Source organism: Bison bison, unplaced genomic scaffold, assembly GCF_000754665.1.
Source record: "Bison bison bison isolate TAMUID 2011002044 unplaced genomic scaffold, Bison_UMD1.0 scf7180017864259, whole genome shotgun sequence".
NCBI classification, from domain to species: domain Eukaryota; kingdom Metazoa; phylum Chordata; class Mammalia; order Artiodactyla; family Bovidae; genus Bison; species Bison bison.
The window spans coordinates 3722095-3737999 of NW_011494831.1; the positions used below are offsets into that span (position 1 = coordinate 3722095).

The window sequence follows — 15905 nt, forward strand, 5'->3', positions numbered from 1 at the left end:
TCCAGTTGTCTGACAAACAAGCCTTGAGCACCCATCTGGGGCTAGACCCTTTTCTGCCAAGTGGCCAGGCCAGGAGGGGGAGGACTGGGGGAGGGGAGGAAGGCTCCACAGCTGCAGGAGCCCAGAGCTGTTGAGCCCAGGAAAACAAAGTGACTAAGAAAGTAACAAAGGCCCCTGAATGGGATCTGGGGCTTGCCAGCAGAACTCTGCTAAAGCTCCCGCCCACTCCCCCTCCTTGTTGCCCCTCCCCCAGCTCCCCACCGTCTGCCTCTTCCCTGGCTTTGAGAAGGGCTGTCAGAGAAGGGAGAATCTGTCTCTCAGGGTTCACTCCCCACCTGCCTTTTACCCCTAGGTGTGCCATTTTTCACTGTGGAGCCAAAAGACCTGGCAGTGCCGCCCAATGCCCCTTTCCAACTGTTTTGTGAGGCCGTGGGGCCTCCAGAACCTGTTACCATTATCTGGTGGAGAGGAGGCACGCAGGTTGGGGAACCAGCTCCCTCTCCTTCCGTTTTAAATGTCACAGGTGAGCAGCCTCCGGAGGGGCTTTGAGCAGGGGTGGTGAGGCTGGCAGAGTTCAAACCTGCTTCAGTCACTAAGCTTGCTGTTGTGAGTGTCCAGAGTGCCTGAGAACGTGACCTACACCATTACTAAGCTCATTAGTCAGGTGTGCTAGACTGGCCGGGTGGGCTGATTTGTGGTGAGCCTGCTGTGTGTGCTTAAGGAGATGCTGGAGCCTCTTGCCTTTGTTCACAGCAGGCTAGTTCACAGCAGACTAGGCTGTGCACAGCTGGCCCTGGGAGGTGAATGTGTAGGACCAAGGGCACCCATCCCCCCCACCCCTCCCAAGGGAAGGAGCCAGGAACCAGCCCACGCAGAGCTAGGAGGAGTGTCTGGCAGACTTGTCTAGAAGACAAGTCTCAGGCTGCAGAGTTGGGGATAGTCGTGGAGCGGGGAGGAAAAGGGGGAAGGGGGAGCCAACGCACAGATAAATATACGAGCCTACTCGTCTAATGGCCCTTTCCAGAAAAATCTCCAGACCTTTCCCAAACAACTGTATCTGGCCATGTCTCTACACAGTTAAACCAAAGCCACCATGCCTGCACACCCACATGGACCCCAAGATCCCCAGGCACACACCTCAGGCCCTTGTGAGGCTCGATTATGTGTGAAACAAAGTTATTGTTTCTGGTGGAGGCTTGAACTGGCCGAAAAAGATGGGCATCTGAGCTTGGTCTCATGTACTGCAAATTGGGAGGGATGGACACTGATTTGCCAAGTCCCTTAGGAATTTGAAAAGCGATGAACTGCAGAATCGGTTGGAAGTGAGGGCAGGTCCCGTTCGGGAGGCACTGTGTTAGAGCAGATGAGAAGGGAGGTCGGGTTCAGTTCTCTCTAGAAGTGCGTGGTTGGGACCCTCAGGCAGCCAGCTAGATAATAAGCACTCACTGAACTCCTACTCCACACACCACACTGTACTAGGCACCATGGGGGACCTAGGACAAAAGAAGGAGAAGCCATCGGTCCAGCCCCCTAGGAATTAGTATAATTGGGGAGACAAGACTCGTGCCATCAGGAGCAGAGAACTACTGAAAGGCAGAGAATTTGCAAATAGAACAATGTTTTGGCACAGAGCAAATACAGAAGGGCTCTCTGGAATGTGCAAAGGAGTGACCAGAAAAGGGAGGCAACTTTGTGCTGTCTGCCAGAGATGGGATGCCAGAGGTGGGGGGGGTGTCACATGTCACATTTCTCAAGTGTTTTACTGTGCACTTTACATATGTTACATCACTTGGTTCTCACAACTCTGCCATTCAGGAGATGAGAAAACAGAGCCCCAGCCTTGGGATTTATATCGCTGTCCCTATGGTCTAACCCTTTCTTTTGGCTGGAGGGTATTAAGCTAATCAGACCCAGAGCCTGGCTATCCCCCTTCCCCAATCCCAGACTGAGTGGGAGTTGATGCTCAGGGCATGCTAATTAAGGTTTTCTGGCCCCAGGGGTGACCCAGAGCACTGTGTTCTCCTGTGAAGCTCACAACCCAAAAGGCCTGGCCTCTTCTCGCACTGCCACTGTTCATCTTCAAGGTAGGAGGACCCCAGGAAGTGAGGGGCGGTGAGGCAGAGGCCCTCTCTGCAGGCTGTGGGTGAAGTTAGAATTGTTTGGTGTTCCAACTCGCCTCGGTCCTGCTGGGATCTGGGGGATGAGGGGTTAATTGGCATAGCTCCATTCCTAGTGGGAGCACCTGAGACCCTGCCACGGCTGCGATGAGAATAGAAACCTGACGTCACAGCAGATTTCCCATCTCAGAGCAGAGTCCTTAGGAGGGAACAGGGGAGGGAGTTAGCAGGAGATGGTCAAGGCTCATGCCCAATCTTGCTTCTCTAGCCCCTGTGGAGGGAATAGGGGTGGGGGAAACAGCCTAGCAGGATGGTAGAGGCCCAGAGGGCTGCTGGGTACAGAGGGAGAGAGCGAGCTGATGTATGCTCAGGAATGGGCTGTGGCTGCAGGGCCAGTTGCCTCTCACTGGTATCTCCCAAGGCCGAGATACTGTGTCTCCCACCCATCCACGGTCTTATCCTATTCCTTGATTAGACAGGGCTCTTGATTCAGGGAGAAGTGACCTATCTCCACAGCCTAGGCCCTCTCCCAGGTATGAGCAGCTATCTGCTGCTGGTTGCTTGGCTTCTGTATTACTGTGGTCCTGGGAGTGCTGAGTGGCCATCATTTTGGTGGGGGAACCCTAGGGAGGGACTCATGGCTCGACTCCCATACTCTCTCCCTTTCTCTATCCTTCTTGGGCACTGACTCTAAGTCCCCATCTGCAGCACTGCCCGCAGCCCCCTTCAACATCACAGTGACGAAGCTCTCCAGCAGCAACGTTAGCGTGGCCTGGATGCCAGGGGCTGACGGCCGAGCCCTGATCCAATCCTGTACAGTTCAGGTAGGCTGAAAGAGTGGGACAGGCTCTCCTGGCCATTCTCCTTCTGGCTGTCTTGGTGGCACTTTGTTGACAGTGGTATCACATTTACCTAGTCTTGCCCTCGGGGCTTGGACTCCACTATTCAGGTGTCATTCCCTTACCAGGAACAGCCCTGGCCATTGCCCCTTATCATAGGGTGCTCTAGCAAACAAGTGATGGCAGATCAGTTCAACCTGTGCATTCTTCAGGCTAGAAAACGGATCGGTAGATCAGACTGGGGATACCCTGGAAGAGTTTTACTTATGTGGGCAAAACCCCAAAGCTTTGATTTATATGATGCCTGTACTCTCAAGCTCCACACCCCAACTCAGGCCTCAGAGGACAGGGGCCCAGAAGAGGTCCTGCACATTAGAGAGTGGGAGGGCCAAGTAAGGTGATCTAAAAATGAGGCAATGCCAGCTCGTTCGTTTTTGTCTGTTCACTCCGAAGTTATTTAAAGGGAACCTTTGAAACAGTTCTAGGCAGTTCTCCTGGGCAGCAAAGGGCCCTCCTGGGCAGCAAAGGCCCAGCAAAGGGTCCCCCTTTAGAGGACCCCACTCTGGCCCTCCTTTGGTGGCACCTCTTGCCCCTGGGCAGGGAATATATAGGGCCAAGGGAATATACCCGTCCAGCTCACCAGGACACCCCCTCCTCTTAAATCTGTCTGTTTCTGGGGCTGATATGGGGCTCCTCCCTGCTCCATCCCCTCAAGGATGGATCACACTAGGTACATGCACCCCTAAGCCCCAAGGATAGCCATCTGAGGGGGAATGGGTATGGAGGCCATTGTCCACACCCATGCACATGATGTCCCTCACGGTGCAGACCCTTGCCTGGAGGCTGGCTCTTCTCGTGCTGTCTCATTCAGGCTTGGAACTCCAAGGATTCAGAGAATTGTAGAAAAATGCAAACCTGATCTTCCGGGTTGTTTTGTAGCTTTGTTTGTCAGTATATTAAGATAGAAACTATTTTACTTAATAGCTGTTAGCTGATTTTTAACATTTAAAATCATATAAAATCATAATGTTTAGTCGTATGGTACACTGGATCTCCCCATTTGTACTCTTGCCCTGGGTTCCCAAAGTGTAAGGTGCAGGCCTGGTTCACGGTATCCCTAAGCTCCTAGGCACTTTGCCCTTGAGAAGCTCTGAGACTCTGGGCTGGCATTTATTTTTATTTTTTATTTTTTTTTAAGTCTTTTTTGAATTTGTTACAACATTGCTTCTGCTTTATGTTTTGTTTTTTGGCTGCAAGGCATGTGGTATCTTGGCTCCCTAACCAGGGATTGAACTGCACCCCCTGCATTGGAAGGCAAAGTCTTAACCACTGGACCGCCAGGGAAGTCCCTGGGCTGGCATTTAAACAGTTACTGGGTTGGCCAAAAAGTCTGGGTTCTTCTGCAACAACTTATGGAAATGTAAACAAACTTTTTTGCCAAATGAATACAAAGAGTGGTATCCACTGTAACATAATTATGCATCAAGCACAAAGGGGCATCAATTTTACTGAGTATTTGAGAAAGTGTTTCACAGAGAAAGTGATATTTGCACTGAATCTTGAAGGATGAGTTGGACTCCATTCTTCATAGGAAGAGCAGGTCATTTCCAGCAAAGGGAACAGAATTTGCAAAGACGTAGAGGTGTGGAATGTGCAGTGGGGGAGGATGGGAGGGGATGGGTTGCAAATGTCTGCTGATAGTTTTTTTTTTTTTAATTGAAGTATAGTTGATTTACAGTGTTAATTTCTGCAGTACAGCAGAGTGATTCAGTTATAGATATATATGTTCTTTATTTTCCGCTACGATTTATCACAGGACATTGAATATAGTTCCTTGTGCTATACAGTAGGCCCTTGTTGTTTACCCATCCTATGTATACTAATTTGCATCTGCTAATCCCCAACTCCCCATCCTTCCCTCTCCCCCACCCCCCGCCTTGGCAACCACAAGTCGGTTCCTTATGTCTGTGAGTCTGCTTCTGCTTCATATATATATTCATTTTTGTTGTATTTTACATTCCACATGTAAGTGACATCATATGGTGTTTGTCTTTCTCTTTCTGACTTGTTTTGCTTAGTGTGATAATCTCTAGGTCCATCCATGTTGCTGCAGATGGCATTATTTCATTTTTATGGCTGAGTAATATTCCATTGGGTATATATGTATGAATGTATATATACACATACCACATCTTCTTTATCCATCCATCTGTTGGTGGACATTAGGTTGTTTTCATGTCTTGGTTACTCCACTGATAGACTTGAAGAGGCATAGGTTAAAGCCCCCAGTCATATCCATACCTATCCTACCTTCCATCCCATCTCACATGCCTAAGAAACCTCCCTCCCTTACCTCATTGATTTTCTGCTATTCTGTAGGTGACTCAGGCCCCAGGAGACTGGGAGGTTCTGGCTGTCATGGTCCCTGTGCCACCTTTTACCTGCCTGCTTCGGGACCTGACACCCGCCACCAACTACAGCCTCAGGGTTCGCTGTGCCAATGCCTTGGGGCCCTCTCCATATGCTGACTGGGTGCCCTTTCGGACGAAGGGTCTAGGTAAAGGACTTACAGAGCAGAGTACCTGGGCAGGGATGAGCAGGGGCGGGGCAGTGTCAGCTCCAGTTCTGAATGGAGTTGATTGAAAGAAGGTTACCTGAGAGTGGGGATCATACCTCAGTCAGCCAGCACTTCACTGAGTGCCTGCTGCTTACCTGTGAACTAGATAAATCCAGCCCCCATCCAGCAGCTCTAGTTCTAGTGGGTGGAACAGACAAGCAGAAAAGATTGGATAGTACGGTGGTAAAGAGTGCCCTAGGGGACTCCAGGAATACCTGGTACAGAGATCTGAGGTCTGAATGAGAAGGAAGGACCCATATTTGGGGGGAAATCCCTGCAGAGAGGGCGCAGTGACCCTATAGCACAAACGTGCATGGAGTTCCTAGCAATTGGAAGGAGGCTGCAGGGCTGTGAGGAGAGGAGAGTGAAGGATGCCACTGAGGAGCAACCAAGGGGATGAAGAACAATACCCTGCCTCGCTGGGATGGTCCGGGCCTTGCCATTGCTCGCCCTTACTCCCCAGGACAGCGGGTGACAGCAGTCAGCAATGGCAGACAAACTGTTCCCCCACCTGTTGCTCTTGGAGCAGTTTAGTTCTACGGAGCCAGTTCCGAAGGCCCACATGGGCTAGTGATGGTGCACAGGCAGAGCAGGGCTCTTAGCAAGCTTCTCTCTTTGGGAACAGCCCCAGCCAGCGCTCCCAAGAACCTCCGTGCCATCCGCACAGACTCTGGCCTCATCCTGGAGTGGGAAGAAGTGATCCCTGAGGGCCCTTCAGAAGGCCCCCTGGGACCCTATAAAATGTCCTGGGCTCAAGACAACGGTACCCAGGTAAGGGAAACTTCCACTCTCCAAGTGCGCTAGAGTCAGCCATCAGGGCTCCGAGGCCCTTCAAGATTCAGGTTAGTGGTCCTTGGTGAGCCTGGGGGCCGTGGTGGGCCTTCCACCACCCCTGGGAGTCTACGCCGTCCTGCCCTCCTCTGCAGGCTGCATTGTTCATTGAGTCCATCTTCTGTTAAGACTGCTTCCAGTGTCCACTTTGAAAGTCAAGCAGGAAGTACATTCCTGCACAAACCAGGGGAGGACACAGATAAGGCCTTCTTATCCTCTTCCACCCCTCAGTTCCCTCCCATCCCCCACCCCTGCTTTCTCAGACTGAGCCTTGTTTGTGTTCAGGAGAGGCCTCTGCAGCCTGCAGCAGGAATGTGATGACTCCCAGCAGGTTGCGTCCCTGCATCCCCTGAACCCACAGTGTTCCTAGCCGCCCATGATCCTAGTGAGATCTTTTTCTGCCTTCAGGCCCCACCCAGCTGGAGCCTTTTTCCTCAGGCTCAGTGTGGGATGGGGGCTTTTCCTGGCTGCAGGGTGAGCTGACAGTGGAGGGGACCAGGGCCAACCTGACGGGCTGGGATCCCCAGAAGGACCTGACTGTGCGTGTGTGTGTCGCCAATGCAGTTGGCTGTGGGCCCTGGAGTCAGCCACTGGTGGTCTCTTCTCATGACCATGCAGGTAAGGCCTATAAGGGGAAGGGGCCACGGGATTGAGGCTTTCCAGGGCAGCCTGGACTGATGGGAGGAGATTGGCAGCACCTCCCCTCCTACGAGGCCCGAAGACTCAAGAGTCAAGCACTTGAGGCCAGGGTTGTATCTCATCCTCCATCCCCATGCCATGCAAGCTAGCACAGAAATGCCTGGTCACACTGTAGGTCCCAATAGCCAGGGCCTGTGGCTGACAGAGTAGGAACTCTTGGGTCTCCCTTTGGAGCCTCTTTCCACTCTGCTCCCTTACTGACTGAGAGGAGCCGTTGGATCAGGCTCAGTGACCCTCATTTACAGATTCTAAAGGGCCTGCGTGGTGTCAGCCCAGCTCGTGCTACTGCCCCTGTCTCCCACAGGCCAGCAGGGTGCTCCCCACAGCCGCACATCCTGGGTGCCTGTGGTCCTGGGTGTGTTGACAGCCCTGGTGACGGCTGCTGCCCTGGCCCTCATCCTGCTTCGAAAGAGGAGGAAGGAGACACGGTTTGGGTAAGGGCTGGGGACATGGAGAGAAAAGCAGGCACTGACTGAAGACCGTGGAGCTGACTCCAAGTCCTGGGTCTCCTTTTAGGCAAGCCTTTGACAGCGTCATGGCCCGGGGGGAGCCAGCTGTTCACTTCCGGGCAGCACGGTCCTTCAATCGGGAAAGGCCTGAGCGCATCGAGGCCACACGTGAGTGAGTGGTGGGGAGTCCTACGAGGAAGGGATGGGCTGTCTTGAACCTGCACCTGCCTTTCTCTTACTGATTTGACCAATAGGTTTGAACCTTGCTGAGTCCTAGGCACACCATGGAAAAAACACGTAGACCTATCCTGAGGTCTCCGGCCCAGCTGTGGGGGAGCTAAATAAAGCTCATCTCTGCTTTGAGGGTGGCGTCTGGGGTGGAGGAGGCAGACTGAGTTTTGGATCAGGACCAGAGAGGTCGCTCCCTTTCTTATGGCCTCCTCCCCGCAGTGGACAGCTTGGGCATCAGCGACGAGCTGAAGGACAAGCTGGAAGACGTGCTGATCCCGGAGCAGCAGTTCACCCTGGGCCGGATGTTAGGCAAAGGTGTGTGGGGCTGAGCAGGGACTGGCCTGAGCTGCCAGGGCTGGGTGTGTCTGCTAGCTTCCATGTCACTCTGGGGCTGTGGATGTAGGTCAGCTCCTATGAACAGGATATGCTCATAAACTCCTGGCTGCTGGACATTTAGGGGAATGGAGGCTGGGGTCGAGAAAGGCTGAGGTGTCATCACTCCTAGCTTACTTTGTTTTGCTATGAATGAGGGAGCCTCCTTCAGTGGCCCCAGAAAGTGATACTGTGTCCCTATGAAGGGTCACTGGGGAGGTGGGGGGTGGGCAGGAGGTCAAGGGGACTCACCATTGTTTGGATCGGTTCCTAGGAGAGTTTGGTTCAGTGCGGGAGGCCCAGTTGAAGCAGGAGGACGGCTCCTTTGTGAAAGTGGCTGTAAAGATGCTGAAAGGTGAGTGGAGAATATCACTATAGTGGAATGAGGGTGTCACTTGGGAGGTGAAAGGGGGCTGATTCTGAAGCAGGCTCTGCTGGGCCCCTAGACTTTCCAAGATGTGTTAGTCAGCAGTAACTGGGATGCTTTCTCTGCCACGTGAATAATTCACAGGCATAAACCCACACTCCTTGGTGCCCCAGCCTCTGTCCTCTGCCTCAGCAGTGACTATCCTCTGATTTCACTTGGGGTGACTAAAGCTGTGGTTGCTTGAGTGGTTTGGCTGTCCAAACCAAAGAGAAGGCATGAGCGAGTGGAGATGTTGGACAGGCCAGCCTGTGGGGTTTCCTCCTTCTCATGACCAGACTGTTTCCCCGCGCCCACGGTGGTCACGTCTCCCTTCTTCCCTCCCTCCTTTTCCCCCAGCTGACATCATTGCCTCGAGCGACATTGAAGAGTTCCTCAGGGAAGCGGCTTGCATGAAGGAGTTTGACCACCCACACGTGGCCAAGCTTGTTGGTGAGTCCCTTCTTGGGGGGAGGTAAATGTAAAATGAGGCTAAAACTGTGCTCCCCCAAGGTGCTAGGGCAGCCTGTGGGGAGAAGCTCAGACTTGCCTGGTGAGTAAGCAGACACCAAAATAGCAAGGAGGGGCGTGGCTGAAATCTGATCAGGCTCCAGGTAAGGAGCTCAGTTTGTAGACCCTGTAGGTGAAGACTGCTTGTGTGAACAGAGGAAGAGGAGACAGAGAAGATGCTCCAGAGATTCAGGGGCAGCCAGAATGACTCCTGGGGAGTCACCAGGCCAGTGTGGAACTTATGGGGAAAGAGGTAGCAGAGCCAGGGCTAGAGGTAGGACCAGCAGGTAGGGACCCAGGCCGATGCTTGGACTGTCCCTTGACATTTATGTGCCCCGCTGACTCTCCCTTGTCCCCAGGGGTGAGCCTCCGGAGCAGGGCCAAAGGCCGTCTCCCCATCCCCATGGTCATCCTGCCTTTCATGAAGCATGGGGACCTGCACGCCTTCCTGCTCTCCTCCCGGATTGGCGAGAACCCCTTTGTGAGTGCCTGGGGTGGGAGTGGCCAGGAGTTGGAAAAGCACAGAAACCCTGGGAGAGAGGTTGGCTTGGTGGGCAGGGCCATTTGAGTAGGCTGGGAGAAGGTGGTCTCTAAGTCTGACCTTTATTGCTAACAGGCTTCCTTCTCCCTCACAAGTCCCCACTGGGAATTGAGGCTTAGCCAGGCCCCTTCCTGGGAGAGGAGCCCTGTGGGGCCCCAGATTGGGACAGTCTTGACTTTTGGGTGCTCTCCCTCAGGTTTGCCAAAGCTTCCTTGCTCTGGGAAGCCCCTCCACCCGCTTCCTTTCAGCCATTCTGAGGACAGTTGTTATGTTTCCTGGTCAGGGAATCCCGTTCCTCCTGCCCTGGCTAGGTCTGTCCTGAGCTTGCTGTCCTGTCTGCCCACCAGAACCTGCCGCTGCAGACCCTGGTCCGGTTCATGGTGGACATTGCCTGTGGCATGGAGTATCTGAGCTCCCGGAACTTTATCCACCGAGACCTGGCTGCTCGGAACTGCATGTATGTGAATTCTGGGAGGATTCGGGTGGGAGGCAGGAAGCAGTACCAGGAAGAACTAGCCCCCGCCTGGGACAGTATCTGCTCTGTGAGGAGATGGCCTGGGGACAGAGACACCCTGGATTTAGTAAGGCTGCGGCCTGGTGGAAGGCTGACCCCATCCTCCAACCCCTCCCAGGCTGGCAGAAGACATGACGGTGTGCGTGGCTGACTTCGGACTCTCCCGGAAGATCTATAGTGGGGACTACTACCGTCAGGGCTGTGCCTCCAAACTGCCTGTCAAGTGGCTGGCACTGGAGAGCCTGGCTGACAACCTGTACACTGTGCACAGTGACGTGGTGAGCAGGTGGCGGCGGCAGTACTGTGGTTAGCGTGTGGGTGGACCTGGAGCCTCTCCGAGGGCCCAGCCCACTCGGCCCCCAGCCTGAGGCCCCTGAGCCCCAAGGTGTGCTTGCTTGGAGACTGCTTGGCCTAGGAGGCCTAGTGACCCCTGCCCCCAACCTCGTTCTGTCCCAGTGGGCCTTCGGGGTGACCATGTGGGAGATCGTGACCCGTGGGCAGACGCCGTACGCAGGCATCGAGAACGCGGAGATTTACAACTACCTCATCGGCGGTAACCGCCTGAAACAGCCTCCGGAGTGTATGGAGGACGTGTGAGTGCCCCAGGGAGGGCGTTCTGGGAGGGGACAGGTGTTTGGGGTTTCGGCTGCTGGCTACCACCACACCTGCTGTCCTGGCGGAGGCTGCGATCCTCAGCTGAACTTTTGTGGAAATATCCTTGTCGTTAGAGGCGAGTCTGACTTCTACCCCGAACTTTCTTTTTCGTCTACGACTCCTGTTTTCTTTCTCTCCTCCTTTATCATCCTATAGTTCTTCCTGCAGCCTTTACTGATTGCTCATTTTCTCCAGATTCCGGGGAGAACCAGGAATCCCCCCCAGGGGCAGAAGGTCCAGGGTTGGGCAACAGTGCGTGCAGGTTCCCCTGTTAGCGTTCTCCACTCGGACTCCTCCTCCAAAGCTGAGCGCTCCCTCCCCCTCCGGGAGTGCTCCGTGGGGGCTGGGAAAAACTGCTGCTCCATCGCATTCCTTGCTTGACAGGGAGGGGGCGCTGGGGGCGGGAGGCTGGGCTCCTTTCTTATCTGGGCCTCTGCTCTGGGGGAGTGAAGAGACCTAAGATAACAGACTGCAATCCCCGGGGAGAAGAGACCTAAGATAACAGACTGCAATCCCGGGGAGAAGGGCACTGTCTTCCCTGCTTTTTGGAAGCCTGGAGCCCTTGGGAGTGGGGCGGGATGGTGATACACTTGCTACTCGGTGGAGAGTCATGAACCCCTTGTGACTAGAACACAGTATCGCTAACATCAACTGGCTACATCACAGGCATTCTTTCAGGTAATCCTCCTCTAACCCTATGAGGAAAAGACTATTATTATCCCCATTTTGTAGATGAGGAATTAGGATTAAAGAGGTTAGGTAACACGACCCATGTCACACAGCTATTAAGTGAATAAGTTGAGACTTGAACCTAGATCTATGTGATTTCAGAATGTGCTTATTAAACATGACCCCCACTATGACTTGTCTATTCTAGTATTATTCTCTCATGCCATGCAAGCCAGAGATTCCCTGGGCCCCCAGAGGACCTTTGCACTAGTACTAGGGGGTGGGAGGCTACAAACCTATTTCCTGCTCTGGGGTTGGACATCCAGAGGTCCAAGAATGGAGACAGGCAGAGGAAGACTCAGCCTGAGTGGTGGGATCCTCTTTCCTCTAGGGTAGGGGCTTTGAAGGACCCTGAGGCTGGACTGTGGGAGAGAGGGAAATCTGAGTGCACAAACCAGAGCTTCCCCCTCAGCAGAGCTCAGGGGTCAGAAAACTCTGGTCTCCCAGTGGCTGCAGCCGCTTGGGCGTCTGAAGCCACAGAGGCTCTGCTGGGCAGTGGGGACCAGGCCCTGGCTTAGTGTCATTCAGGACTGAAGATAGTGTTGTTAGTAGGGGGTGGGCAGGAGCTGGCCTCCCACCAGGCAGCCCGTGGACAGGCGCCAGTTAGCTCCTGGCACGGCCTTGACAGTATAGCCCAGCCCAGCCACATAGCCATGGCCTGGACCATTCCCACGACCTATTCAGTGTCTGGCATGATTTTCCCCCATCATTGGAGGCCCCTGTCAGGAGGCCTGGTATGTGGGGAGTGTTTGGGGCTTTTATTGTGGGCACAGGCAAGAAAGTCAGGCATTTGCTCTTACTAGATCTGGTCTCAGCCCCTTCCTGTTAAAATTTTTTTTTCCTTCAGCATGAGGCATTCCCTGGGAATAGGAATAAGACCTCAGGGAATCTATAAAGCTCTTAAAGTTGTACATAAAAAATGTTGCTGCCAGGGAAGGGGCTGGAAGCTTTTCTGATTCTCAAAGGTGTCCATGAATAATGAGGATTTAAGACCCCCTGAATGGATGAGGATTTAGGACAAAGGGTGAATGCTCAAATCTCACTCCCCTCCAAATAACCCTGACTCCTGGGTATGTTTCACAGGACAAAAACACTCCTACCACCCCCTCCCAAAACAGCAGAAGAGGGACTCCAGACCCTACCCACCTGGTTTCGTCACTTTCTACCTGTGTGACCTTAGTCAACGTTCTTAATCTCTCTGTGCCTTTTTTTGAACGTTGGTAGGGTAGGAATCACTTATTTCATAATATTGTGAGAATTAGTAATAAATATAAAATACTTAAAATAGTGCCAGACACACAGTAAACCCATAGTGCCAGTAAACAGTGCCAGACACACAGTGTTTGATTTATATATATTTGACCTTGCCATGTGGCTTGCAGGATCTCAGTTCCTTGACCAGGGATTGAATCTGGGCCACAGTAGCGAAAGCCAGAATCCTAACCACTAGGCCACCAGGGAACTTCCACAATCACATCTTTTTAAATTGTGGTTTCATATAATAAAGGGGCCTCTGCTTTTGAGAGGAGGACCCTTCTTCCCCTTTCTCTGGCTCCTCACTCCCTCCCCTCACCCTTTTCTCTGTCCCAGGTATGAGCTCATGTACCAATGCTGGAGCGCCGACCCCAAGCAGCGCCCGAGCTTCACTTGTCTGCGAATGGAGTTGGAGACAGTCCTGGGCCGCCTGTCTGTACTGTCCGCCAGCCAGGACCCCTTGTACATCAACCTTGAGGGGGCCCAGGAGCCTACTGAGGGAGGCGACCTGGAGCTGCCTGGCGGGGACCAGGCCAGCAGCGGGGCGGGGGATGGCAGTGGCCTGGGGGCCGTGGGGGGCACCCCCAGTGACTATCGGTACATCCTCAGCCCCGGGGAGCTGACTGAGCAGCCTGGGCATGGGGAGCAGCAGCCAGAGAGCCCCGTCAGTGAGTCTCAGAGGCTGCTGCTGCTGCAGCAAGGGCTACTGCCCCACAGTAGCTGTTAGCCCACAAGCCAAGGGCATCCGGGGCCACGTGGCTGGCTCTGCCAGCCGCTGTGCTGGCTGACTAAGCCCCGTCTGACCCCAGCCCAGGCGGCAAGGCGTGGAGGCTCCTGTGGTAGCCCTCCTGAGCTGTGCTGGAAGCCTGGACTGACCAATCACCCAATCCCAGTTCTTCCTGCAAAACTCTGTGGCCAGCCTGGCATCAGTTCAGGCCTCTGCTGGGTGGAGGTGGGCCAGGCCTGGTTGTCTAAATGCAGGCAGCTGGCAGAGGGGGGTGGTTATGTTTCCATGGTTACCATGGGTGTGGAGAGAAGTTGGGGCCCCTACTCTCCCAGCTGAGCGGCCCTGTGGCTTCAGTGCATGCATTGAGGCGTCTCTGTCCTGAGGGCCCATCTGTGTCTGTGCTTGGGGTTTAAATACCTAGGTTTGCCCCTCCTCACAAAGAGATGCCCTTGTATTATTCCCCTTTAGGTGAGAATTGGTAAGGGATTGGTACAGTCGGGTCCCAAGCCCCTGTAGCGTGAGGTAGTGGGACACTCAGGTCTGAATCGTTGTCACCTTCCCGGTTACCCATCCTGTCTAGGTCAGGAGTAAAGAGCAGCTGAGCAGATCACGGCCAGGAATGCTGAATGACATGGGCCATCCTTTGCCCAGCTTTTAAAGGCAGTGCACTGAGGAGCTGGGCAAGAGGAAGGGATGCTGTGCCCAGGAATGAATGAGGCCAGAGAGGAGTCCAGGAGCCCCTCTTCATGCCCTCCTGTCTGAGCATGCTACCATATCCCAAAATATCCCAAGACTAACAAAGGCAGCTGTGTTTCAGCCCAGTCCTTCCATGCAGCATCCCTTAGTTCCAACTTTGCCTCTAACTGGAGACCCTCTTCTGTTCCATGTCTCCAGAGATGGAGAGAAAATAGGCCTGGTGACTGGTGTGGCTGAAGGGGAGTAACTGGAGCCTAGACCCCAGCCCTGACTAGGGGAGCCTCTGGGAGTGCATGGGGCAGGCCCTTGCTGTTAGGGACTTTTCCAAGCCGTTAGATGCTGTTTAAAAACAGAAATAAATTGAAGACTAAAGACTCAAGGCTTTGTCTCTTAAATGTTTACTTTTCTTTCCAGATCACAAAAATGAAGCATCCCTGCAGAGAGAAAAGTCTGAAAAGACATATGCTAAAATATTAACAGCTGTTATCTTTACATGATGTCATTAAGGGGATTTTCTATTTCCTTTATGTTTCCCAAGTTTTCTGCATTGAGCACAAAATGCTTTTGTAATTACAGACAGTCCCAAAGAATCTTATAGTAAAGATAATACATAGTTAGAGATAATTAGGAAAATGCAGAAAGTCATTTTAAAAATGCCAAATACCTATAATCCTACTACCATTGACCTTTTGAAAATGCAAATGTTTTGAAAAAGTGCTTTATCTTGGAAGAGAGACAAAGAGACTATTTGGCTGCCTCCTAACCCTCTATCAGACTCTGTTGGGTGTGGAGACAGCGCTCACCTTCACAATGTCGCCTGGACCCAGGAAGTGTGAAAAGTGGGCACAGAGAATGGTGAGCCTCTTGGGGATTAGAAATAAGAGCATGAAGTTTGCTTTCAAGTATTTCCACCTGAAAACTGCAGAAGCTTTTAGAGCAAGCTAATGGGAATGAGCCACAGGAGGCGTGAGAAATGGCCGCTCTCTTTGTTGAGGGGTGTGGGAAGACTGGGAGGGACGCAGGTATTGCACGGCTGGCTGAGGGCAGTGGAATGGGGCGGATACTTTTTGAAAGCAAATATCCTGAAAAACCTGTTACTGGAACTCCAGATTCTCGTTCCCACGTGGATCATGAGACCCGAAGTAACTTTCAGGCTTTCAGAATCTTTCCTGCTTGTGATTAGCTTTAACTGCAGGTAATGATTTGGAGAAGGAAATGGCAACCCCCTCCAGTATTCTTGCCTAAAGAATCCTGTGGTCAGCGGAGCCTGGTGGGCTGCCGTCTATGGGGTCCCACAGAGTCGGACACGACTGAAGCAAATTAGCAGCAGCAGCAGATAATGATTATCTGTGAGGTAGTGTTTGGGAATTACTGACTGGGAGACCTTTCAGTTCAGTTCAGTCGCTCAGTTGTGTCTGACTCTATGACGCCATGGCCTTTACACCTTGGGAGATCTTTACATCTAAATAATTGTCTACTATTAATGGACTCCTGTTACGTGTCAGGTATAGTGCCTGGTGCTTCATGTATATTATCTCACTTAATACAGGGAATATGCCTATAAAATGGGACTATAATTATCCTTCAAAAGGACAGAAATGCAGAATAAGTAACTTGTCTAAGGTTATGTAACTAACAAATGGTTGATCCAGACTTTAAGCCTACTATATCAGAGAGCAGAGCCTGTGCAATTCTCCTACCACACCAGAGAGTGTCTAGAAG

At 52.7% G+C, this 15905-nt stretch overlaps 1 protein-coding gene across 1 annotated transcript in view; it reads left to right on the plus strand.

The window, feature by feature from the left end:
* The window catches only part of TYRO3 (TYRO3 protein tyrosine kinase), a 16546-nt gene extending 1984 nt beyond the window's left edge, over nucleotides 1-14562 (plus strand). Inside the window, exons 4-19 of the mRNA XM_010847991.1 lie at nucleotides 353-523; nucleotides 1998-2084; nucleotides 2826-2941; nucleotides 5336-5513; nucleotides 6199-6344; nucleotides 6878-7022; nucleotides 7408-7537; nucleotides 7620-7720; nucleotides 8003-8098; nucleotides 8430-8510; nucleotides 8919-9011; nucleotides 9428-9549; nucleotides 9957-10066; nucleotides 10242-10401; nucleotides 10580-10716; nucleotides 13097-14562. Of these exons, the coding sequence (XP_010846293.1) occupies nucleotides 353-523; nucleotides 1998-2084; nucleotides 2826-2941; nucleotides 5336-5513; nucleotides 6199-6344; nucleotides 6878-7022; nucleotides 7408-7537; nucleotides 7620-7720; nucleotides 8003-8098; nucleotides 8430-8510; nucleotides 8919-9011; nucleotides 9428-9549; nucleotides 9957-10066; nucleotides 10242-10401; nucleotides 10580-10716; nucleotides 13097-13487 (2264 nt within the window). The 3' untranslated portion in view covers nucleotides 13488-14562. The remainder of the gene's footprint in view (nucleotides 1-352; nucleotides 524-1997; nucleotides 2085-2825; nucleotides 2942-5335; nucleotides 5514-6198; nucleotides 6345-6877; nucleotides 7023-7407; nucleotides 7538-7619; nucleotides 7721-8002; nucleotides 8099-8429; nucleotides 8511-8918; nucleotides 9012-9427; nucleotides 9550-9956; nucleotides 10067-10241; nucleotides 10402-10579; nucleotides 10717-13096) is intronic.
* Nucleotides 14563-15905: the final 1343 nt, after the last annotated feature.